The sequence below is a fragment of the Lonchura striata genome, chromosome 22 (genome assembly GCF_046129695.1).
Source record: "Lonchura striata isolate bLonStr1 chromosome 22, bLonStr1.mat, whole genome shotgun sequence".
Classification (NCBI taxonomy): Eukaryota; Metazoa; Chordata; class Aves; order Passeriformes; family Estrildidae; genus Lonchura; species Lonchura striata.
Genome location: NC_134624.1, coordinates 11,093,921 through 11,120,557, shown reverse-complemented (window position 1 = coordinate 11,120,557; position 26,637 = coordinate 11,093,921). Strand labels below are relative to the sequence as shown.

Genomic DNA, 26,637 nt, shown 5'->3' with positions numbered 1-26,637 from the left:
ACATCTACTTATCTAGTGTTTCTACTGAATAGTAAATCTATTTTCTTTGAAAAATAAAAAGTTATCAATAAACAAAAACCTGCCTGGAAAATTTGCCAATCAAAAAAAACCCAAACATCTTCATTTCTGATAGTGCTGAAATGGAATTTGAGGGATTTTGAAAATGTCACTAATTTTCAGACTAGAAAGTTTTGAAATGTTTACTTTGTGGTTGTCTTAAATTTTTACATCTTTCAACAAAGCAAGCAGAAAAGTGAAAACATCTGAAAAGGCTTTTGAAAAGAAAAGAGTCAGCACAAGCTGGATGAAGCTGTGGGCTCCTTTATCTTCCAGAAATCCACACACATGGAGCAGAGTTTATGAGGGTTTTTTTAACCCGGCATTCAAACACTTCCCAGTTCACAATTCTGGCTCCATCATGTTTGCCTGAGCTTCAAAGTGCTGTTGGCAGCTTTTCCTGCACTGGGATAAAACTTCTTACCCAGGGGAAGCAAAAGCTGAGTCATTTTTAACCCCAAACAACATCCACTGATGTGGTCATCTTGTTAGTCATGGAAATCCTGTGTTAGCTCTGTTTGTGCTTCTTTCAACACTTATTAACCAGGGAGCGAGGAGGTTTTATTTTAAACTGCAGAAGATGTTTATCCTCCCTAGGGCCATGACAATCAGTTACATGGCTTATCCATCATTCCAGAGAAAGGAAAGGATTTTGAGAAACTCCCCAGGCAAGTTAATTTTTAAAGCTGTAGGAGGGAGAGGAGAAAAGAAAACAAAACACCACCAAAGCCACCAGCTCACAAAGCCCTAAAGAACCCTCTGGTGACACAGGGACTGCGCCAGCCGCCCCCAGCCCCAGCGCCTGCTGCTCCCCTCAGGCACTGGGAGGATTTCCTTGGAGCAGGAAGGGCCACAAGTCACCTCTCCAGAGAGAAACCACTGCTCCCACGTCTCAAAGTGGGAGAGCTTTGAGAGCTTTTGAGAGTTTTTGCTTTAAACGGAGCAAAAGAAATTAAAAATTTTCCTTAGAAACCAAATTCTGTGAATGATGGATGCAAGCCGGCTCCAGCCCCAGTGCTGGGGGATGAGGGCTCTCCTGGCCAGGCCTGGCAGCACTGCCAGGGTGTGCTGTGCCACAGGACTGAGCCCAGCACCCGTGGCAGCAGCTGAAGAGATGCTGGAGCAGCACAGCCCCGGCTCTGTGGGCTCCACGCCTGCCTGCTGCCCCAGGCTGGCACGGGCTGGGCCCACTCTGGTTTATGTTTCCCCACGGCACCTCCTCCCCAGGCAGGACATTCAATCAGGTGCCGGTGACAGCTCCCACGGCAGCCACAAGATGCTGCTTCTGAGTTTTTTGTGGAACAAGTGGTACTGCTTTCAAAAGGTTATAAAAACATATGCCTGAAGAGAATGTCGGGAACTTGGGTATTAATCTCCCTTAATTCAAAGAGCACTCAAAATAAGCGAGACAGAAATACTGTCTGGGGTGAGAAGATGCCAGAGGTCAGATTGTGCACCGCTAGCTTGGGTCAAGTTCAGAAGAATAATAATTTAGCCCAAAGAAAAACAATTTTCAGTGTAGTGCAGTGCTAGCCTCCCCCTGGCTGAGCAGCCCGTTTCCCGCAGGGCTGCTGCCCCAGCCACGAGGTGCCAGCCCGCTCTGCTGCCAGGGTGGCCACGGGCTGAGCTGCCCCCAGCACTGCCAGCACCACCGCTCTGCTGAGGACTGCTCCTGCCAGGCTTCACCCAGTCCTGCCCCAGGAAACACGACTGTTTTCACTGTGCAGCATACCTGTAGAGCAAGACATTTTGGACACATGTTCCGAGGCTTTTTAGATCCAATTTCCAATGAAAAAAGCCCACAAACAAGAGCAAGTTCCCTATGGGAGATCGTGTTGCCACATTTGTATTTCACTCTTCCAATCCAGGTAGTTGTTTCAGTCAGAAAATTAAAACACAAAAGCACACAGAATTATCTGATTAAAACAAGTTTCATTTAACAAATTATATTAAGAATACAGACAGAGTTATCACACAATGAAATTTCCCTTTGTAAAATACAGGAGGGTCATCTAAAATAAATATAAAACATAGTAACATTCATAAGATTAATGCACAGTAAAATCACTTTCAGTAACCCAACCATTTTAGAAAACCACTTTGCAACTGCATAAAAGGTTTCACTCTGCCATTTGTACGATGACATTTAAACCTGTTGCTGTTAGGAAACAATTTCACAACAAATGACCAGAATACCCCAAGTGTTTGGTTTCCCTGTGGTGGATGAACCGAGCAGCACCTCACAGAGCTGGTTCGTGAGCAGAGGAGCAGCCTCTCCCGCCTGCAGCTCAGCCCGGGCGCTGAGGCTGGGCTGCCCGAGCCCCCGGCTGCCCCGCTGCTGCCAGGGGCTCCTGCTCTCGCCAAGGCTCCAAGGCTGAGGTAATCTTGTGGGTGTGCAAGGTGTGCCTGCCCTTTGGGAGCAGCAGGAGCAGCTCTCCAGGCTCCTGGGGCTCCAGGGGCACACCTGGGGAGACAGACCCAGAGTCACCTGGGGAGGTGAGGGCCAGCACAGCACCGGCCGGCTCTGTCCCACTCTCCCTCCTGCCAGGAGGTTCCAGGGCCCCACAGAAGAGGTGCCAAGGCATGCCCTTGCCACTAGCACCTACCTGGCATGTGCAGTGCCCAGGACAGGAGTTCTCCAGGCTCGGCAGCATGGGGTTCAGTCTGGAGAGCTCAGGACACTAAGGGAGCAGTGGTGGGTGGGAACCAAACAAGCCCAATGCTACAGACTACCAACAACCTCCCACTGCACAGGAGGCTCCCAGGAAACCTCAGCAAACACCGTGGGGACACGCAATGACAGTCACAGGAAAAGTCTGACACTGTTTACTCCTATGGAACTACAGATATGAGGTGCTCCCATAAGGGAAGACACCTGCTACAACTATTCACACTTTAATTTTATCACGAAGTTCACACTTTACATCACTTTCTGGACTAACTTCTTGCCTTTCCATGATCAACACAGCAGACAGCACAGCCTGGCCTGGATGGCCACGAGTCACCCCGGCACAAGTGGCTTCTTGCCGTGAGGAATCCAGGAGGCAGCGTGTCACTAGGAATTCACATCAGAAGGCGTATTTTACAGTAAGCAAACCCCTCACTGCTGCTTTTCTGTCTCTGTTGCAGATGTGTAATAATTTGGCAAACTAAATTCTCCATCAGCCACAAGCTTAAACTACCTAGAGACCAGTTTTGTTCTACAAATTCAGGCAAGGTAGCCAAGAACATCTGGTAAAGCTCTGCAAATTCACTTCTGTTGCTTTTCACTAACTCCTCCCCTCCCCTTATGCTCCAGAAGGCTTCTCCACAGCCAGACAACATCCACATCAGACTCCCTGAACATTTCCTGCCTGGGCCAATTCTTCCACAGTCACCTCTTGGACAGGGAAGGAGATGCAGAGATGCTGGTTCTGGCCATGGCATGTGCCAGCATGGAGGACTCACTGTAAGGATGCAAGGACCAGCCTTGCTGCCATGAGTACAAAAGTTACGGAGCAGCCAGTAAAACCTTGCAGTGGAAATGCTGACCTGACACCCCTGGTCTCAGGAAATGAGCAGTGCAATAAAAAAAGCTTCCTCTGATCAGTGGGCTGAGAAGTTGACACAGTCAACCACCCTGCACAGTGTCTCACTGTGCCTTCAAGCACTGGCTCTGAGCCCTCTCCCTTTTGGAATCACCCAGTTTTCCAGCCTGTGGCTAGCAGGGCTGAGAGCTCAGCTGGCTCTCAGCAGGTGCAGCTCTTTTTTCAGAACACCTTCACTATGTTTGCCCCACAGGAACTGCATCTGTCCTGTCTCTGCATTTCAAACAGGCTCTCTCTGCAGCGCCGTGGTGCAGGACCACACCATGGAGAGCAAACTCATCTCTCAAGGTTCTTGGCAGGCGAGTCCTGAAGCAGCTTTGCTGGCCCAGTGTTAGAGAGGGAGAAGTAAGTATACAAATATATCCTGAAGATGTAGATGCCTGTCCCAGCCACGTATCCTGCCAGTGTTTTAAGTATCCAGTGTTTCCTGTAGGTCACTGCAGAGTAAGCTGAGCTTGTTTTCTCCAAGAAGGCTGAGCAAACCCAGCAGTTGGTACAAATACTAAAGCACTGATTCTCTCTTACATAATGGGCTTGAAGCTCTGCACCCACTTTCCCAGACATACCCAGGGAGTGTGGCACAGACTGTGGGGCTCGGTGGCTCTCAGAACCTGCTCCTTGCTGAGCCCCCGCTGCCCTCATGGGAAGAGGAGGGTCCAGGAGGGACTCCTGGCAGCTGTCTCAATCTCCCAGTGGCAGGCACTGCCCTGCAGCTCTGCAGACCGTGCTGTACCCTGTGCTAGTCCACAGCCCCCATTCCTCCACCATGAACAGCCAGGTCAGCTCTCATCCCAAAGCTATGAGGAACGCACTGCTGCAGATAGCTCCTGCCTACCTGCTGTGACCACTGAGCCACAGGAGAAGCTATAAACGGATGTCACAGAAAACTACAGAACAAATTACAAGCAGAAAAATAGAAAGACAAAAGATGGATGAGATGGGCACAGCACTACGGCATAGAGTGGATTTGAACTTGAAGTGAACCTGAGCCGAATGACCAAGCTGCCATGGTATGTTCATTTGTCGATGTCGGCATCATCAATCTGGCCTTTGTGAAGCCTGGCAGTGAGGTCTGGCTTTTCTTTACTGCAGGATAAATAACAACTAAAAATGGTGGTGTGAGCTCCAAGTAAACGAGCATTTCCAGGGGGTCACCCAAGGGCTCCAGAGCTGGTGCACAGCTTTAACTCTTTTGCCCAAAAACAATGTACATGCTACCAAACTGGCCTCTCTCTCCAACCACATGGCCGCTCTGCAGACGCAGCTCCAGAAAATTATTTACCTGATTGGAAGAAGCTGAAGCAAAGATCTGGACTCAAGTCTGTCCCAAATGTATTTTGTGCTCTTTATCCCAGCAATACAGTGTGGTGCCTTAAAACCAATGAATCTTTGGACAAGAATTATTTTACTTACGCGCAAATAAAAAATATTAGCCGACAGTACAAAAACTGCTGTTAGTTACTGCTCTGTGCAACTAGCAAACGCCAGATCAATCCAAGGGAGTGCAAAGTCGGTCAGGGCACAAGTATGACCCAGGCTGAGAGCAACAGCACTGTTACCATGGCAATTGCATTTCAGTGGGGTCAGGGAATCAGTATTTTACAATACAAAAAGTTGTACATTTTAACTCTTACTCCAAAATTGCCATTGTGCTGCCATGATGTATCTTTGTTCTACAGCAGAGACTTGAAAGAGCAGCACAGAGTCAGATGGGCACTTGTAAATAACTTATTACAGCAATGGACTTTTCCAAGACATGCATTTGGCTTGGGAGCAAGCCTGGTCAGCGATCACAGGGAGGCAGAGGTCAGGGTTTAATGCATCCCACTCTCATCCTGTGCCACGTCAGTGTTCAGTGCTTCCCCATGAATGCCCAGGAAACAGGCACATCTCTTTTGTTTTAGCAGCTAGATGGGAACAGTTAGAGAGCTGTCTCAATGAAAGGCAGGTGATGGCATCCCAGTTGTCAGCAGGTCCACAGGCAGCTTGGCCAGGGTCAGTGGGCCACAGACAGGGTCTGCCAGGGTGTCGCTGCCAGCATCCATCCAGAAGAAACACGGGATGCTTGCTGCCCTAGATCCGTATGGACAGATGGACACTGTGCAAAGCGAAGGTGCTTCATGTCAGGACCTGCGTGCACCTTGGGCACCCTGCCTGCCCTGCCAGTGCCCAGGGAGAGCCAGGGGCCGTGGCTCCTGCAGCCTACAGCAAATCCTGTGACCACAGTTGATCTGAGACTGATCCAGCCACAGCGGAACTTCTGTGCCCAGACCTTGGCAGAGGGCTTGGCATTCACTGCAGCTGAGTTTTGCACTGGACCGAGTGGCGCAGGAGCCTCCTGCTGCAAGGGGTGGAGAGCCCAGCAGCTCCACAGCTGCTCGTGTGGCAGTACCCAGCCGTGCCTTTCATTGTTCCTTTCAGGGATTTCTCGATGCTCCGCAAGCTCCTGGCCATGTTTGCAGGGGTTTGCTACAGCTCTGGATTCTGTGACTGTCCTGCAGCAGGGCTACCAAGTGGGGATGAGCGAGGGGCTGCCTCAGGCTCCCAGTGCTCAGTCCGTACTCACGTGGAGAGGGGTCTGCAGCGGGGCGGGGGGCAGCTGCCGAGGGCAGGGCCGCGGTGCCCGGGCGGAGCGGCGTGTGCAGGGGCGGCGCAGCGCAGGGTGGTGGCGGAGGCCGGACACGGAGCCCGCCGGGTGGTTCCATCGCCGTGTCCGTGTCCCGCTCAGTAGTACGCACGCACAGCCGCTCCGGCCGGGCCCTCAGGACGGCGGGACCGGCGGGCAGCGGGTGGGGCTGGGCGGCAGGCGGGCGGCCGCGCTCTGCTCCGTCCGGAAGCTGTAGTCGTACTGTGGGGCAAAGCAGAGAGAGGGGACCTGGAGCGCTGACCCCCACACGGCACCGCCCGTCCTGCGCCGGGACAGCGTCAGAAGCAGAATGAGAGAAAAACCGGGCCTGACAACTGCCGGGCCAGGCAGAGCCGTGCCAGGTGAACTGCTGGCACCACCTGACCCCACATCAGTGACCTCCCCAGGTAGGGCTCACCCCCTGCCCCGAAACCCCGCATTGACACAAACGTGACCACACTCATCCTGCCCATAAATCAGCTAGTCAGAAACGTTCCCCCTGGCAAGTTTACACAAGCCGCTACCAGAATTAACATTTTTAGTTGGCGAGAGGGTGAAAATCCCTATACACAGATCCCCGTGCACGATGTCACTGCAGGCAGGGGACAGCCCGAGCCGAGGCCATCCCTCGCAGCCCGCAGTGCACTCTAGCAGTGCCATCTCGTGGCACGCTGCGAGCCGCGCCCGCCGGCCCGCGGCCACCTGGCCGCCGCCAGGGCACCCCGGAGAGGCCGCGGGAGCGGCGGCTTTCCCCTGGCAGGCGGGTGGCGAGAGCAGCACCGTGCTGGGGCTGCCGCGGGGCAGCCCACGACCCTGGCACACCCACTGCCACGGCCCCCTACACGGACTCTCCTCCCGCGCATCTCCAGTGTCACATCTGTGGCTCTCGGAATGTCACAAACGCGTCCCCCTGTGCGCTCCTCACAGCCGGACCGGGACACAGGATGTGCTGCCAGCGAGGTGGGGCAACCATCAACCATGCCGGTACCTGGCCCAGGGCCGTGCCCGCTGTGCGGGGGCCGTGCCAGCTGTACCAGGGCTGTGCCAATTCCACCTTTTGGTGCCGGCTCGGGAGGACACCGGGGCGATGCTGAGCCACGGGAATCCCGCTCCTGCCGAGTACACAGGGCCGGCCCCGGCAAGCGATCCCCGGCGAGCGCGAGAGCGGCCGGCAGGGGGCGCCGCGGCTTCGCGGCGGGCCGGGCCGGGCGGGGATGGGGCAGCCCGGGATGTACCGGGAACGTACCGGGGCCGGGCCGGGGATGTACCGGGGATGTACCGGGGATGTACCGGGAACGTACCGGGGCCGGGCCGGGGATGTACCGGGGATCTACCGGGAATGTACCGGGGATGTACCGGGAACGTACCGGGGCCGGGCCGGGGATGTACCGGGGATGTACCGGGGATGTACCGGGGATGTACCGGGAATGTACCGGGGATGTACCGGGAACGTACCGGGGCCGGGCCGGGGATGTACCGGGAACGTACCGGGGCCGGGACGGGGATGTACCGGGGATGTACCGGGAATGTACCGGGGATGTACCGGGAACGTACCGGGGCCGGGCCGGGGATGTACCGGGGCCGGGCCGGGGATGTACCGGGGATCTACCGGGAATGTACCGGGGATGTACCGGGAACGTACCGGGGCCGGGCCGGGGATGTACCGGGGATCTACCGGGGCCGGGACGGGGATGTGCCGGGGATGTACCGGGAATGTACCGGGGATGTGCCGGGGATGTGCCGGGGGCTGTACCAGAGCCTGTACTGGAGCTGTACCCAGGCTGTACCAGAGCCTCTACTGGGGGTGTGCCTGGGCTGTACCTGGGCAGTACCAAGGGCTGTACCCAGGCTGTACCAGCCTGTACCCAGGGCTGTACCAGGCCTTTACTCCCCGGGGCTGCACCTCCCTGTCGCGATGCTGCAGCCGCTGGCACGCAATAGGCCTCATTTTTCAACACCCAAACGCATAAAGATGTCAGCTCAAACTGTTTACTAATTAACACTTAAAAAGACACAAATTAGATATGCGTGGCTAAGAGCAATTATAATCAAGACGAATCTCTCCAGTCATTGGGGAACTGAGGAAACTCCTAATTGCTGGAACCAATGTTTTAAAATCTGAAATCATGCCAGTTAGCAAATATGTTCATTTAAAGAACATTTCATGTGACTGCACTCAGGAGAATTGACTACAAACATGCAAACAAGGAAAAATATTTCTGTGTAAAATTAAAATTTTAAGCCCTTCTAGATTTACAACTTCTTCATTAAATATATTTGCAAAAAGCAGCCCATGAAAACTTGTAGCAATTCAGTGGTTAAATGAACTGCCTTCCTTATCAGTTTAAAAGGAATGATGAATATTGGATGCTCCTTTTACTAATTAGACTCTCTCTAGACTTTTTACACCACGCCAAGTGCAAATGAAGACAGGGTGCACCCTGCCAGCGGCCAGACCGCTGCCCTCGCTGCCACAGCATCTGCCAGAGCTGTGAACAGTGACAGTGCCACCACCTTTGCTATCACCTGCACCTGCCCAGGTGCCTGCCCAATGACTCTACCCTACCCAGGACAGACAGGGGTAGAAGGACAAATCCCCAGAGCCCTGCTGGGAGACCTGGCAGCAGCACTGGCCGTCCTACATCCACCAAATTAGCCCTGAAGTGACAGCACTGCTTACACCTGCACTTCACCACCTCTTCATAGCCCAGCTCTCTGTGCACTCTAGCCTCGGGCACAGCTGTGCCATCCTGGGGCAACGAGAGCAGTTCAGGTGCAGACCAGGATTTGCACGTATTTCCATCATTTTCCTGACAGGGTAGAGTCCTGAAATTCAGCTGCCTGCAGCTTGGAGGATGGGTGCATACATCTGCAAATGTGGTGACAGAGAGCAGTAATTCTTGGAATTCTCTGGGAATATTTTTTGCAAGGCATCTTGCTCCAGGGAGAATGTTCTGGCTGCTTTGGATATCCAGAAGATTTGCTGTAATGGTGCTATTGCTTGCAAGGGAAATAAAGCCATGCCGAAATTCACAATATTTATATGTGTAGCTCTCTATGTGCAGACAAGATGCTTCATCAAGGAATATGGGCTGCATAATCATACTTTTCATTATGCTGGAACGCACCAGCCTGCTACAGAGCAGGAGCTGTGGGAGAGCAGGCAGGTCTTGGCCTCTCCTCCCTGGCCCACCAGTGCTGGTGTCCCCCCACCCCACAGGCCTGCAAGGGCACTGCTGGGCTGTGCAGCCCAGCCCCTCCAGGCAGCCCCCAAGCTGCCAGACCTCTCCCACACCAGGCAGCACACAGAGACGATGCAGAAGCGAATTCAGCACCACACGGATTCCCCTTTGGCCAAAGGGACCATCTGCTCCCTGGCCAGCTTAGGGCAAGAGCACGTGGAAGGGCTGCCAGCCCTGAGCATCCCCTGCTGCCAGGGTCCCTCCTGACAGACACAGGCAGTCCCAAGCAGAGAGGTGGCACGTGTGCCACGTGGCAGACTGCAGTGCCTGAGGCCGTGGGTGCATCTGTCAGCCAGCGCCCATGCAGGCAGCACCTTCAGATCCACAGCTGCAGCCACTGCAGTCCCACAGGGCACCTGCAAAAGCCCTGGCAACTGGGCCTGATCATCTTCTAGCACTCGGACAAAACTTTCAGGCAGAAGAGGGTGGATCTGGGCAACTGGACTCAACTGGAATGAAGAAGTGGAGAAACTCTGAGGAATGTGGCAGCTTTGCAATGTCATCTTCTCACTCTCTCCCTTGAACCCAGCTAGATGGCATAGGAGGAGGCCTTTGTGACCAATGGTGCCTGAAGAAGCATGTGCTGCTGAGACAAGTTTTTCCTACCCTGAGAGTTCAGATGTGAAGCACCCTTTGCAGAGCAGACAGCTCCTAGGCACTGTGCCACACGTGTGTGTGCCAGAACGCTCCCTCAGAACCACCCCTGGTTTGGTGGCGGCCTCCTCCCTGCGCTCCTCAAACATTCACTCCCACTCAAGTGCAGCCCAGCTCTCCCAGCAACAACTTCCCAGCATCAGCAAACTAAAAGCTCATTAAGATGTTTACCTGACGTTGCTGAGTCAGGTCCATCTGCCTCCCTGACATGCAAGAGGCACCTAAGAGTGTTCTGCCACTACCATGTATTGGTAATACCTGAGAAAGAGAGGCTAACCAAGACAGACATCTGGAAATAAACAGAAGGCCCCACACTTTGCCATTAAATTCACCATCTGAAGTGTCTTCACTCATCACAGATCATAGAAGGCATCCCTGACTCTGGGCTTACTGCTTGACTTTATCCATCCTCTGTGACTTGGGAGAGACAAGAAAAGTATTTTCCATAAGGGAAGGGTTCTTAAAGAGAAGTGAACACAGCCCTTGTGATTTGCTTTTAAGTGCCTGGCAGGCTACTTACCTCCTTTTCGATTTCTGCAAGGGTTTTGATTGTGATACCCAAGAGATCAACCGGCTGCATCTGGCAAGAAAGAAACAAAAATGTCAAGTTCAGGGTCAGGGAGGGGGTGTGTGTTTGTTTGTTTGTTGTTTTGTTCTGTTTCAAGTTGGCAAACACTCCACCACTAGAGATTTAGAGGCACCATCTGTAAACACAGGCACAGTCCTGTTCCTCATTCCAGTAGGAGACTGGAACAGCAGACGGTGGCTGGGGCTACCAGCTTCAACACTGCTCTCCCCCAGCACGGCAGCTGACACTCACCTCGTGCTGCTCTGCCACCGCCCCACTGCAGGACGGGTCTCCAGCACTGGCTGCGGCTCTGTGGCTGCAGCACGAGGTGCGAGCAGCACCAGCTGCAGGAAGCCCTGACCAAAGTGACCATATGGTGGCAATGGTGTCTAAAGGATCCGCGGGGAGGATTAGCACGACCTAATCTCTCTGCATTTGTCCTCGCAGCAGGGACTTCAGATTTCTGGGAATAATGGCCCATAAACAACCCTCTCAGAAAGCAAGGGATGTGAAAAACTGCTGTCAGCAGGAAGAAAGCAAAAAGCTGGAGCACTACTGAAAAATCAGACACAGCTGATGGCCCAGTGTTTGCCTTAACAGCTTCCTGTAACTTGATTTTTAAAAAGATGCTGCTTTAGGATCAGATGGATTCGGGAACTAGTAGTGGGATGCTGAATCCTTCAGCTCCGGATCATCAACCTTAACAAGCACTGGTCCAGTGAGAGCCAGAGGTCATTGTGAAGCAGCAGCAGTGTTTCTGCTTGGGGAAGCAGACGTGCCCTGCCCGTGCTGGTGCACGCTCCGCTGGCGTGGCCCTGCTGTGGAGCAGGCACCACCCTCTCCAGCTCACCCACGGCCAAACAGGACCCTGGTGGCAGCTGGTGGCACTGGAGTGCACCATGCCACTACCATGCCCTGAACTTCTGGAGTGACAACAGGAAGCAGTAAAGCTGCTGGCACTATGCCATCCTCACAGCAGGTAAATGCAGGAGAACTCCACCTCTGCAGCTTTCTTTACAGTCTAAGCTAAGAAAATAGAAATGCTTTCAGCACCAGGAACTCCCATTGCCATTCCTATTTTTGATGGTAATAAACCTTGAAATCTCAGGACAATTCAGTTTTAGCAGCAATCTGGCAAAAGCCTTTCCCATCTAACAGGCAGCTATTGTGACATGCAACCTCAGCCCACCTCAAGCACTGGGTGTGTATTTGGCCCACACTGGCTATGAATTACCCCAGAAGCAGGTAATTTGTCTTGATGTTTTGTGATTGCTCCCCATGAAACGATGGATTTCAGACACTGCGGGAACAACAAAAGCAACTCACCCCTTCAGGAGCGCAGGCAAACTTCTCCGAAATCATGAAAGGCACTCCATCCATTGCTGAAAGGGACAAGACATCACAAGTGACGTTTCCAGCTGCCTTCTGACATGCAACTTCACACATTCCCAGTGACAGATCAAGTAGTCACAGCACTGACACATGACTGATTGCTCCCAAACATTACTGCCAGCCTTTTTCTCCCTCTAAGCTGCCAGTGGTTTCTTTCCATGTAAGACATAGCTGGGTCAATCCCTACCAAGCCAGGAATTCAACAAATTCTTCTTGCTCTATTCATATAGGATTTCACGGCCTCAGTTTTGCATTTTCCAATTTTGTGCACCTGGCAAAGCAGGACAGTATTTGAAACTGGAAGGACACATTTCTATTTATCACCTCCTCACCAAACCTGTTCAGCACTTGAGCAAGAGAATAAGGAACAACTGGTTCAGGGGACTTGTAGCCCCCAAAGCAGTCAACACCACCACCTGTGTACCAGGCAGTAAGCTGCCACCACCTCCGTAGGATGATGACAAATACCTGGGGCCAAGCACCCTCCCTGGCCTGGCTGTTGCTAGTGTAAACTCAACAGTGAACAGTGGCTCAAACACTTGCAAACCACATCTAGAGGATGTAAACCAGTGGAATATGAAGACAGATATGAGGACATGACACCGCCTCATGTCACATGGCCCAGCTTTTTCTGTAGCATAACCTCAATGGTACTCAGAGCACTGTTTACCTTTATACCATCTTGTATATTTGTCTTAGTGCAATGATGTTCAGTGTTTGTGTCTTGCTATCACCATGTCACAGGAAGCCTCCCACAAGATGTGGTAGTACAAGGGAGACACTTAAAACACGTAACAGCCATTTGCACAGAAGACTGAAAAGGGCAGGTCACACTCCAGATACACCCCCTTTATTGCACTTACACCTTTAACATCTGAAGTCTTTAAATTTCAACTCTGAAAGAAATAAAGCTTCAAATTAGAGCAAATTTAAGCCCTGATAGGTCCTCCAGTGATCCTCAAATAGGGTTTTCTTTCAGAAACAATCTGTGCGCACAAACCCGGTGCTCTTCTGTCTGCTTTTTCTAACTTCTACAGCACCACCGAGTTACCATGTCAGTGATTAAACAAGGGTCATTTAAGAATACTCAGCCTTTTACATTTGCTTTGTCTATTTTCAATATAAAACCCCCTCCACGGGAGTAATTTTGTTATCAAAGGTGCTGCGTGGCAGCCACAGAGCAAAGGAAAACAAAAGGAAACAGATGAAAAGCAGCATCACCGAATCCAGGAAGTTTTAAACCTGAAAGACCATCTGCACTTGTTATCGGACAGAAAGCCCCTTTGATCAGCCACACGCCAGCTTTTGTAAAGTAATCTAAAGCCTGAGCTCCGGGGCTGTGGCTGCAGCGTCCCAGCCCCGGCCCCGGCCCTCCCGGCACTCCGCAGCCAGAGCACGGCAGCAGATAAAAACAGGGTGAGCCAAGGGCTCCGCAGCGCAATTAGCACGCTCCTAAACAAACGAGCTTCCACAGAGCTGTAATTAAGCAGGCCTGTAATTAAGTATATGCCCTTTATCATAACGATCATGCTTAAAAATGGCACGATGCATGGAAGTGTGTTATTAATGCTGCGCTCCCCAAGCGCGGGAGCGCGTGTGGAGCTGCCGTGTCAGGCCCGTCACCAGCCTGCTGCTAAAATGCATTAAAGGCAGAAAGCAGAAAACAAGGTGCTCATTCAGCGTCTCCTTTCTCAGCCAGGCACCGGTGTCACGGGGGTTTAAATACCACCAATTCTGGAAACTTCACAGAAACGAAGCCCTGGGCAGCCACTGCCACTGCCTGCCCCAGCACCAGGAGGGCAGCAGCCCTCACCCCTTTGCCCCGTGGCTGGGTCGGGCTCCAGGAGCCCTCTGGCCACCCAAGGGGCTGCAGGCAGGCAGTGGGGACCCCCAAGACAAGATGCACGGGGAGCAGCGCTCCCTCGAGTCCCTCCCTGGCTGAGCAAACGTCCTGAACAACAGAGATGCTGTGGGGGCAGGACCCTTCTGTGCCCCCCACCTCACCTGTGGGTCCCCTGCTCACAGGATGACACACCCACTGCTGCTGCCCCAGATGGGCTTTTTCACATTCACAAGGACTTCAAGGGTGTGCTCTTCTCCCTCAAAATGGAACAAAATAAAATGGGGCTTCAGAAGGAAAACTGTTTGCAGTGGCTGTTTGCTGTCTCCCAGGATCAGCTCCTTCCTGAGGGTCACAGCTAATTAACTCAGGCACTGCAATTAGTTAAGAGTTGAAAGGAGCCAGCAGCCAAAACAGGACAGTGTTGCCATGCATCCCTGGCAGCAGGAGTGGATGGATGCTGCAGTGAGTGGACATGCCCCTTCATCGGAGCAGGACCACTGGAACTCACCACTGGCTTCCACCTGGTGGCTACTTCTTCACTCTAATTTACCAAGACTTGCTCTCAGGCTCTAGTGGGGAGGACACCAAGGCATGCTCTATAATTCAACTTGCTAGCTTGCTTAGAAATCCTCTCTTTAATCTGTGCAAGTATTGTCACCCTTCTCTGAGCACTCGAGAGATGCTGCCTTCTGTGCTGCAGACTCCGACTAAATCTCAGTTGTCAAATTAGTAATTCATCTTTCTTGAATAACTATATTTTTAGCCAAGCTACCAGATTTAAATAATCAGACCTGCCAATGCTACCCTAATTTAAACATGCTGACGAACTTTCACAGGCAGCATCAGCTAACATAATGAGTTTCTGGATGACAAAGAACTTCAGACGGTAGTTCTCTACACTACCCAGCGTAATAAGCACTTGTTCTTTTCTACAATGTGCACATAAAAGAGAAATCTAAATAATAGTTGCTGTAATTATCTTGAAAAATATGTGGTGATTAATGGTGATTATGAAAATCTGTATAATTGTTCACTAATGCTCCAAAGATCAGATGTTCTCTTGAAGCAACCATCAGTGAAGAACTTGGAAACACAAAAGCTTCCAAGCTGCTGTCCGTGTGAGAGTGGGATCACCGTGTGCCAGCTCAGCCTTCGCCCTCCCGTGACCTCTGCCAGAGGCCCCAGGATGCCCACGATGTGACGCATGTGTCATTGTGGCTGAAAGCACCAAGTTCAACCTGTTATTTATGCAAATAATTAATTACTCCTGTATCCAACTCACAGTTTGTCATGACACATTAATGACTTGATAGACTTCTATGAACTAGTGAGCACAGGACAGCAGAGTGCTTTTATCGTCATTTAATTTAAAAACGATCCTGTGTGAAATTATCTAGTTGTGAGTGATGGAAGCATAAAGAACAGACTCAGCAAAGCTTCTTTTGGATCATTGCTTTATTAATGGTAACGTCAGGGAAATGAAAAATGCTAACATTGTCATATTTAACTCCTGGGTACAGATGAATCGCTGCCTCAGAGCCTGGCAGGCTCCGTTTGCACACTGCAGTGAGCGCTAATTCCTCACACCACGATTGTGGGGATACACAGCCACCAAAGAGTTTATATACCTTAACTCCCAAGGAAATAACAGCTGTTTCTGCATTAAATTCTCACCATAAGCTTTTATAGCTTTGGATTTATTTATTGCTGGTTTTGCACAGCCTTTTACACTTAAATTTTCAATTTCTGATATTAAAAATATTTAAATAAATAAATAAATCCCTCGCAAACTGTTTTCCTGCATGACTGAAAATGAAGAACTGTTAATCCAAACCAACAAAAAGCCCAACACTGAGTACACTACTACCACCTTTAAAATTTAAATGACCTTAGATTTTAGAAAGGCCTTTCTCTAATGCTGCAGAACTGTTCCCATTTTCCCCAGACCTGAATGCTAACAGAGTGTTTATCCTTCACCAAGAAGAATATCTCATAAACCAGCCTACAGCAACACCACAAAACCAGCAGAGCTCCCCTGCTTAGAGAAAACTTGATTTTCAGCTAAATGGCACCAGAGGACTCCGAAAGCAGATTGAGAATCAGGGCTGGCACGCAGCTCTGGCACAGCAGCACTTGGAGGGGAGCCCTGGTCAGGCTGGAGGGACACAGGAGCCCTGTCTGGTGTGGGCAACAGAGGTGCCCACCAGAAGGGCCACTGAGCCCAGCGGTGGGTGGGCCCCAGCCCACAGGAGCTCTGAAGGCTGCTCCACTGGAGCAGGAAAGCACAGCCACGAGCAGCGTGTGCCCAGCCTGGCGAGGACAAGGGACTGCTGTCTCCAGCAGCAGCACACCCCCGCGTGGGGCTGGGCTGGGGCTCAGCTGAGGTGACCCACAGCAGACAGGACATGCCACGGGGAGCTGGTGGCACAGCATGGTGCCATCCAGGGCAGGCTGCAGCCAGGCCACCTGCCCTTGGTGCCCTTTTGCAGCTCCTGCCAAGCACACAGCCCTGGCTCCCACCCTCTGCTTCCCACCACATGTCCCGGTGTGAGCCCTGCACTCCTGAGCTGTGCACCCGTGCATGGAGGGCAACGCAGGATGCTGCACCCTGAGTACAGGGAAAACCACTCAGATCTATGAAGAAATGTTTTCAAACAGTTTGCAATGCATCCAGAGAAGGGTGTGAGCTTTTCAAACCAACCCAACTCTCCATGATGCTAAGCCTCCTATTCCTGTATTTCTAAACAGAGAGATCTAAACAGCAACCTGAACAGTAAATGTGTGTGTTCTTTGTGCTACAGTGCACCAAGGCCCATATGGAACCACACTGAATCACTGATGGTGAAGCCTCAGGGACAACACCAAAAGCAGCCTTTCCTGACAGCTCCTGCCAAGCCGGCTGCAACAGGGAACCTGCAGCTGTGCCAGCTGTGCTCCCCAGCTGCAGACACCAACTACAACGTGCATGTTGTACTGTCACACAAGGAAGTGCAGAGGTGCAGGCAGGGGCACAGGCAGGGACACAGACAGGGCTGCAGGGCTGAGCTCTGCTTGCCCAAGGCACGAGCCCAAGCTCCTGAAAGCCCCAGAGGACCTCATGTGGCTCTGGGGGCAGCAGGGCTGCAGGTCCCACGGCTCCTGGGCAGCAGGAGCTGTCCCCAGGGCTGTCTTGGGGCAGGGAGGCAGCAGGGCACAGCCAGCTGGGAATGCCCAGCCTGGTGCCCGGTGCCCCGGCCTGGCCAGGCAGCAGGATGGCAGCAGCACCAAACCACCCAATGACTGCTGCACTGAGTGGGACAGCAGGGGCCTCCTGGGCTGGGGAAGGAGCCTCTGCTTTGGGAAAGGTTTACAGCTTTCCTGTTCCTCTTGAAATGACTTTGATTAAAAAAACAGACCTGGACTACATTTTCATTTTTGCTAATTTGATTGTCAGCCTTGATTTTCTCTGTTTCCTGCATAGCTCATGACATGGCACAATTAGTTCTTTACTGCTAAGATCAAGCCACAAAAACACTTGAAAAAGTACCCCTGGATTTGATTATTTTCTTTTTTAAATAAAGTGAAGGTTAAGTACTGCATGGTGACGCCTAAGGAGCACCTCAGCACTGTGACTCCATCAGCACCAGAGAACATGGAGAGACTTCAAACAAGCTCTTCAAATTGCAAGTGTTTAGGAGCTCTTGATTTTATTATTTTTTAATAAAATGTCCCCTTTGAAGTCTCTGCACCACACTAAACTTCAAAGATCACACCTTAGCATGTGCTGTTTCCAAGCCACAACCCTTAATTAATTAGAGCAGAGCAGATACAAACCAGGGCACTCGCGTGGGGCAGCGGCTGAGCTGGGAGAGGGCCTGCTTAGAGATGGGGAGGCAAAGGCAAAGGAAAGGCAAAGGAAAAGCAGAGGCAAAGGCAAAGGCAAAGGAAAGGCAAAGGAAAAGCAGAGGCAAAGGCAAAGGAAAGGAAAGGAAAGGCAAAGGCAAAGGGAAGGAAAGGCAAAGGCAGGTACTCCTCCAGCATCCGCTCACGGCTGTGTGCTGAGGAGAAACCCAGACACTTTTCCATTCCCTTCAGCTCTGGCTGTAATGACAGACTCCTTGGAAGTCATTAAACATGTAATGTCTGTCTGCCACGGTGGCCGGGCAGCGCAGGCTGCAGCAGCACTTGCAAAAAGCATCTCGGGCAGCCCCACAATGGCCACAGTGTTCCCTGGCCGGCAGCTGTAAATTCCTGCTGCTTGATGAGAGAAACATCCACACGGCTTCCAGTGCTGCAGGGCAGGGGCAGGGGGTATTAAATCCACAGGCTGCATATGGTTACAGAGTCTGGCCCCGGAAGCTTTTTCCTCAGCTGAGCCACCTACGGCGTGAGGTGGATTTGTGCCACTGTGGCAGAGCTAGGCTCCCCAGACTCTGGACAGCAGCCAGGGCACTGCCAGGGGCAGCTGCTCACACCTGCAATGATGCTGTGATCCTGCCCAGCAGCACCCCACACTCCCCAGCAGTGCACTGGGTGACCAACCTCTGTCCCACAGGACTCCCAGGGGAGACAATAGTGCACGGTCCTCTCTACATGGTTTTGGTCTAAGAGACTCAAGTTATTTTTAACACACAGCAGCTTTGTGTTTCCAATTAAAGCAGGAGAAAGAAGCTAGGTCAGCTGCCCTGACAGCACCATGCTCTCCATTCTGCAAGCATGCCTGCAAGTTAGTGGAAAGAAACTCATCCCGAGCATGGCCAGGAAGGATGGGGGGATACCCATCTTCTTTCCTGGAGCTCACTGATGCACAGATACGCTCCCACCCTCCCACGGAGCATTCACCCAGCCAGAAGAGCCTCGACACACACCCAAAGCTAAGGCCTTCAGTGCTGCAGAGCCCTTGACACCGTGGCTGGGGGCTGAAGGCCAGGGGAGGTGCCCTCCTCGTGCCAACAGCCAGGCACAGAGCCACAGCCCCACTGAGCCGAAAGCTCTTCTGCAGGAGGAGATCCACTGTGCCACACAGGATCCACAGCTTCTAATGCGATTTAATTTTTAAGTGCTCAACATCATTACTGGAACCACATATTTCTATCAGGTAAATTTCATTTGCATATGCAAATTATATCTAAATACACTGCACCATTAATATGATCAGTAATTACATAATAATAGTCACCAATCTCTACACACATCAAACTTACAGTTTTGTAGCTATTAAGAAAACTGTGCTTTGTAATTAAGATAATCCTCATTTCCAGATGCTAATTAACTATATAATAATTAGCTTCTTTTGCTAATGCAAATTAAGTATTTTCATCCTTATTGGTAAAAGAATTGCTTATCACTTAAAAAAGAGACAACCTAGAAATAATCCCTCCTCCTCCTTAAGGTGAAAAGGTAACTCCATTTTTATCAGTCTCATTTGTGAATGTAAATTAGCCCTGATTAATCAAATCACAGATTAATGTGCCCATCTTGTAGCACGGCCAGTGCCTGGCATGGCCCGGCCCTCAGAGGATGAGGACTGCTTGTGGCTCCGTGCCAGCCCCATGCCGGGCCCGGGGAGCCGTGCCCGGGCAGGGACAGCGGCGGCAGGGGCGATGGCAGCGCTGCCACACTGCCACACTGCCAGCCTGCCACGCTGCCACACCGCCAGCCTGCCACGCTGCCACGCTGCCACACTGCCACACTGCCACGCTGCCAGCCTGCCACACTGCCACACCGCCAGCCTGCCACACTGCCACGCTGCCACGCTGCCAGCCTGCCACGCTGCCACACTGCCACGCTGCCACGCTGCCAGCCTGCCACACTGCCACGCTGCCACGCTGCCACACTGCCACACTGCCACACTGCCACACTGCCATGCTGCCAGCCTGCCACGCTGCCACACCGCCAGCCTGCCACACTGCCAGCCTGCCACACTGCCACGCTGCCAGCCTGCCACGCTGCCACACCGCCAGCCTGCCACGCTGCCACACCGCCAGCCTGCCACACTGCCACACTGCCACGCTGCCACGCTGCCACACCGCCAGCCTGCCACGCTGCCACGCTGCCACACTGCCAGCCTGCCACACTGCCACGCTGCCAGCCTGCCACGCTGCCACACCGCCAGCCTGCCACGCTGCCACGCTGCCAGCCTGCCACGCTGCCACACTGCCACACTGCCACACTGCCACGCTGCCAGCCTGCCACACTGCCACGCTGCCACGCTGCCACACTGCCACACTGCCACACTGCCAGCCTGCCACACTGCCACACTGCCACACTGCCACGCTGCCACGCTGCCAGCCTGCCACACTGCCACGCTGCCACACTGCCACGCTGCCACACCGCCAGCCTGCCACGCTGCCACGCTGCCACGCTGCCACGCTGCCACACTGCCACACTGCCACACTGCCACGCTGCCACGCTGCCACACTGCCACACTGCCACACTGCCATGCTGCCACACTGCCACACTGCCACGCTGCCACGCTGCCACACTGCCAGCCTGCCACACTGCCACGCTGCCACACTGCCACACTGCCATGCTGCCACACTGCCACACTGCCACGCTGCCACGCTGCCACACTGCCAGCCTGCCACGCTGCCGCGACACGGCCGAGCCCTGGCGCAGCACATTCATCATCCGCTAAACCAATCCACCTACTCCGCACCACCATTTGTCATTAATTATGCTAATCAGCACACCATTACTCTCCGATGACACCACGGCACTTATTAGCCAGTTACGGTTTTCCAAAAGCACAGCTCATTGTGTATGTGAGCACTGCGCCTGCATTAGCCTACAGGGAAGAAATGTCCAATTATGAAAAGAAAAAATTTGCTATTATCTCCCTCTAACAAACCAATTTAGTAATTATAAAACTCTCTGAACTCAGAAGGATTTGTTAAGAAGAGCTGAGTGATGAAACCAGAGAATTTTCTTTGCAATAACTTTCTGAGTTGGAATTGAAGTGACAACAGAGAATGAGCAGTTTTTATTATCTTAATTACAACTCTCACATCTTCACTTTAGATGATCAAAAAGCAGAATTTATCTAAACACAGGCCCATATTTGGCTCTTCCTTTAACCCATCTGATTTGTTTATTGTAACAGATATGCAGCCAAATGTGTGTAACATGTCACAGACCCCGAGATGGGCCTGGCCAGTTCCCAACATGCAGCTCTGAAGTGTGATGTGACAATGCAGCAGCCACCCTCGCAGAGCCACCCTCGCAGAGCCACCCTCACAGAGCCACCCTTGCAGAACCACCCTTGCAAAGCCACCTTTGCAGAGACACTCTCGCAAAGGCACCCATGTGCCCGAGGCACACACTGGGGTGGCGACACCATCCCACAAGCAGGGACACCACCCCAGGAGTGGGGACACCACCCCAGGAAAGGGGACACCACCCCAGGAAAGGGGACACCGCCCCAGGAGTGGGGACACCACCCCAGGAAAGGGGACACCACCCCAGGAAAGGGGACACTGCCCCAGGAGCGGGGACACCGCCCCGTGCTGACACAGCTAAAGGGATGGAACCAGGTCCTAGAGTCCCTGTAAAACTGGCTTTGTTGGAACATCCAATTCCTCCACAATTCCTATGTTGATTTGCTCACTGCAAGGAGACACCACTAGTTTTAGAAGCTTAATATGTGTTAAGAGCTCATTAATATCATCAGAGTAAATGGGCCTATTAAAACATCTTTAAGCAATATCTGAACAATCTGAACATACATCTCCCTAAACTATATTTAACGACAGTACTTAAGATACATTATATGAAAGTCTTAATGAGACATTAGATAGCATTTTGAAGATTAAAATTAGAGAATCCATATAAAGTCTGTCCACTTAATTTAGCCTTAAGCTACACTGATTAAATACATTACTACCAAATTATTACTTCATTAGAACAAATATTTTTTAATAATTTCTGATTAATGCCATGAGTTGTCTACATATATATTATACAGTCATATCTATATGTACATATAAAAGAATACACAAAACAATTTTCTAATTCAGGAGGAGATGGGAGAAATTCTGAGCTTTCTAATGGCTGACTTAATCACTTATCTTTTTTTTCTATTGAGTTAAAAATATGCACCCTTCATAACAGTCCATTTGTGGTGCCCCCACTTATCCATTAACCATAAGGTCATTTTTTACACATTTGCTGTTCTGCTTTTCAAGGATCAGTGAGCTGCCTTGGGCCTGGCCCCGAGTGGCCCTCTGGCCCTCTGCAGAGGTTGGGGCTGGCGGCAGGGCAGCCCCAAGGCGGGTCCCAGCCCGAGGCTGAGCAGAACGGAGCCTGGGACCCACCAAAACTACCCAGGGCCCGACAGGACCTGTGGCCAGGCCTGCAGCAGTGCCCATGGCACTGTCCCACCTGCTCTGCCCACGGCTGGCACCCACCCTGGGCCCTGCTGCAGCCAGGCCACGGCACACCTCCCCCAAACAACCGAGTCACTGCCAAAACAAACTGCTATGAACTTATTAGCAAGAGCGTTTTGTGTGTGGTTTATTTTGTATAACCAGCTTTTCATTAGATAAATGAAGACAAACAACCTTTACAAATGTTTTCAATTATGAAATGATGCCATTGAGCTATTGGGATGCTGATAATCAGGGAAAACACCAGTGACATCTCCTGCTCAGAGCTGGGACGTGCTGCTGGATGGATGCTCCTCCCCGTGCCGTCCCGCCCAGCCACACCAGGCATTATAAACTCCTGCTTTATTCAATGAAATCTGTAGCAACAAGACTATTTACATTAATTCTGCCCAAGCCTTCTATCCAGAAGAGCAAACATCTCATTGTAACAGTTTTGCATTTTTAACTGCGCGAATCAAACATTCTTCATAAATAACAGCCTGGTTTGCTGCACTGCAACTCCTTTTTATTAGCAGCACAGAAATGCACAATGAGCAACGTGTTCTATTATTCTTTGTCAAATCACAGAATGCTATATTAGAATAACTCTGCTGGTCAATGTAATATAGTAGATTAAATTCAACTTCTGTGCAAAACCCACTGTAAAACAGCATGATAAGAAGGCTATAAAAAATTTAATTTTACTCCAAACTCCATCAAAAAAAAAAAAAATGGTGTGAAAAGTAATTTTGCATAATCAGTACACGCCATCTGGAACAATTAACTGATTTCTATAGAACTATGAGGATCAGTCATATCTGCTTATTAAAGATCAGAAATTATACAAGTAATAAATCCTTGAAAAAACTAAGCGTACTCCTGCCTGTCAATGCTATTTTAACTTCAAATACTGAAGAATGCCTGATAAGGCTGAAAAGAAGAGATTAATATATGCAAATTACATCCAGCATTTAAAATCCCCAACAACTGTCTCTGGTTTTCTGTCCCTTATTGCTGCCTTTATGTTTTATTCATACACCAACTCACCTGTCACTTCATAAGCTATAATATTATGGGGGGTATTATTAAACAGCATAAAGCCAAGCTTTAATTGGAAAGCTTCATTGCATTTTCCAATTATTTGGAGTAAATTAAAAGCAGATGCACATAGTTTAATAAGGAGTCTAATATCAGTTCCGGGAAATCAAAATTCATTGTCATTACTATGCTGTGATAGTTTTGCAAACTGTACTCAATTTTGGAGGTTTTGAAAAGAAAATCTGTCTCTGCAATCTGTTAATTGTCATTCGGTTAATAACTGTTTAAATATCCAAACCTCTGAGCGGCTCCCCATTTAAAAAAAATTAAACTCCGGCACTCAGCAAACCAAAACAAACACAGCACAGGCCACCCCAAGGTTGTGCTCCATGGGAACGGCGCCAGTCCCGCAAGCTCATCCTCCTGCATCGGCCACTGGCCTTCACCCAGTGCTGCTGTGGGTGAGGACACCCCAGTCCCAGGATCCACATCACCTCAAGGGATCACCCTTCCCTCCACTGGCCACTGGCCTTCACCCAGCGCTGCTGTGGGTGAGGACACCCCTGTCCTAGATCCACATCACCTCAAGGGATCACCCTTCCCTCCATCGGCCACTGGCCTTCACCCAGCGCTGCTGTGGGTGAGGACACCCCTGTCCTAGATCCACATCACCTCAAGGGATCACCCTTCCCTCCATCGGCCACTGGCCTTCACCCAGCGCTGCTGTGGGTGAGGACACCCCTGTCCTAGATCCACACAGCTCAAAGGGATCACCCTTCCCTCCATCGGCCACTGGCCTTCACCCAGCACTGCTGTGGGTGAGGACACCCCTGTCCTAGATCCACATCACCTCAAGGGATCACCCTTCCCTCCATCGGCCACTGGCCTTCACCCAGCACTGCTGTGGGTGAGGACACCACAGTCCCAGGATCCATGTCACCTCAAGGGATCACCCCTCCGTCACCCTGGTGCAGCGGGTGTGCCACCAGCCTGTGCCCGGTACAGCTGTGCCCAGTCCAGCTGCTCATACATAATGTATGGTCCAGGGTTACAGGCAGATAATCCTCTCAGCAGAGACCGAGCAGCCCCTGTGGAAGGTGGTGTGTGAGCTGAGGAACATGGGGGAAGCCCACGTGCCCGAGCAGGAGGGGACACAGCTCCCATGGGAGCCGGGACCACCGCGAGGGCAGGGCAGTAGCCAGCCAGGGCCTCCGCCTCCCCTGCCAGCACACAGCAGGAGCAGAGGAAAACAACAAATGGCACTTTGGACAACAGCAGGCTCATCAAAAAATTGTCTGTCTTAAAAATGTCACCTGGGAGAGAACTCATGGCTCCATCATCCCCATTTGGGGTTGCTGCCCCAGCACAGCCTGGGTAACACGTGTGGCACGCTGACAAAGCACACCGAAAGGGTCTGTACATCATGGAAGGGATCATGTCATAAGAAACACACTTTTTGAATCTCTTTAAGTATAGTATTAAGTAACACACTTCCCTTTCTGAAATATGCAGCTGCAGCATTTTACATGAGACTCCAGGCTCCCTGAACTGCTGGATATTAATAGAGTCTTTCATAGCTGGAAGATTATCCAGGTCTCTTAGTCCAAAGACTGGAAATTGCAATAGGGTAAAGAACAGGCTGACTTTAATCTCAGATTCAGGAAAGAGGTTTCAATGCGGTATAAAGCTTGTGTCACAACTTGTCTGGCTTTTGGACCATCCTGATTAAAATTCAGAGTCACAAAATATATATTTAGTTACGCTTCTACTCTTAAAAAGCATCATGAGCGTAAGTGAAGGGATGGGGGCGGACAGTAAGATGCAGCACAGGACCTCCCCTTCCAAGACTGAGGGTCTCAAAACCCTTGAACATTAGAGGCAGTTGCAGAACCACCAGGAACTGTGCTAGAAGATGAAGATAAAAACAATCCTTGTGCACTAATCCAAAGAATAAAATATCTTTTTTTTTTTCCAAATTACCTGTTTTAGTGAAGTAAACACACTGTGACAAGTGCATAATTTAATTATCTACAAAAATAATGAAGCAAAACAATAGTTTGTAGAAATAAATTATTAACCTCTGATTAAAACACCTGTCCTCCTATACAAAGAAGAGAGCTACTGTGTCTTTTAATAGGAAATGGACAACTAAGGAAGTAACACATGTGGCCAGATAACTTGGCATTTTGCAACAAGAAGGAAGTTGACATATGGGCACTGAAATATAACAACATCTGAATTTAGAAAGACTTCAGAAAGAGAGTTCTTTTGTCACTACCAAAGTAAAAAGGAAAACAACTGAGGGGGATGGGGGAGTAGATACTCCAGGGCATTTCCAAGTTAGCCCCTCCTGAACAGCAGGAATCAGGAAGCACACTGCTGTCTCAGGAGCAGCGTGAGAAGCAAATGCTTCCCACGCCACTGCCCAGGGAGACGACACCTGCCCCCCGCCGCCAGCCCCAGCCTGAGTATGGAAAAGCAAGCCGGTTTCCTTTCCAGGAATCCACTGCTTTGGTATTTTTCCAGACCATTAACAGCAGTCTCCACTCTCTGCTGCCTGCAGAGAGCTGGGTTAGACAGCCGCATGGAGCGAACACCGAAGGTGCTGCAGTGCCGGCAGGAACAGCCCATCCTCCTGCAGAGCAGCCCCAGCTCCGCTCGGCCTCGTGCCACGGCCAGGCCTGGCTCAGCCCGCCTGGCTGGGCTGCCCCGGGCTGGCACCCCGTGCCCCTGCCCAGCGGGGCTCTGCCCCTGGCCTTCCTGCTGGCAACGCTCACCTGTGTGACCAGCAGGTGGAACTTGGACTGGAGCCTCTGCTCACAAATGGTTCCTCTCCAAACTCTCACACCACACTTTGCTCTGACCTTTCACAGAAAGTGTCTTAAAGAGGGCAATAAATATTTAAATATCATAAAAACTATTTCTATATAAATAAATAGTCATTTAAGTCAATATTTACCTCCCTAAGGTAATAAATACTGGTGTGTGATTCCAAAATAAACAAGGCAGACCTGTGGAGAAGCTGGCACCTGTAAGAGCTGCACATGGAAACCTCCTCCTTCATGGCATGCTGGCACACACACTGCAGCCAACACTGCGCTGGCAGCCGGCCGCACTTCCCTTCCCTGACGCTCAGCCCAGCTTCTCACAGAAAAACACTTCACACAAGTAACTCGAGATGTATCAATAAAGTGTTTAAAGACCACAAAACAGTACCTTTAAGGCAGGAAATACATGCAAAGGCATTTCAGCATCAAATGACTGCTGCAAAACCCATGGCTCCTCAGC

At 51.2% G+C, this 26,637-nt stretch overlaps 1 protein-coding gene across 5 annotated transcripts in view; it reads right to left on the bottom strand.

The window, feature by feature from the left end:
• Nucleotides 1–1,969: 1,969 nt before the first annotated feature.
• The window catches only part of MVB12B (multivesicular body subunit 12B), a 58,126-nt gene continuing 33,458 nt past the window's right edge, over nucleotides 1,970–26,637 (bottom strand). For all 5 annotated transcript variants that reach the window (XM_021543739.2, XM_021543738.2, XM_021543734.3 and 2 more), the window contains 3 exons: nucleotides 12,061–12,116; nucleotides 10,687–10,746; nucleotides 1,970–6,492 (listed from right to left, as the gene is read on the bottom strand). In XM_021543739.2, coding sequence (XP_021399414.1) covers nucleotides 6,406–6,492; nucleotides 10,687–10,746; nucleotides 12,061–12,116 — 203 coding nt within the window. In that variant the 3' untranslated portion in view covers nucleotides 1,970–6,405. The remainder of the gene's footprint in view (nucleotides 6,493–10,686; nucleotides 10,747–12,060; nucleotides 12,117–26,637) is intronic.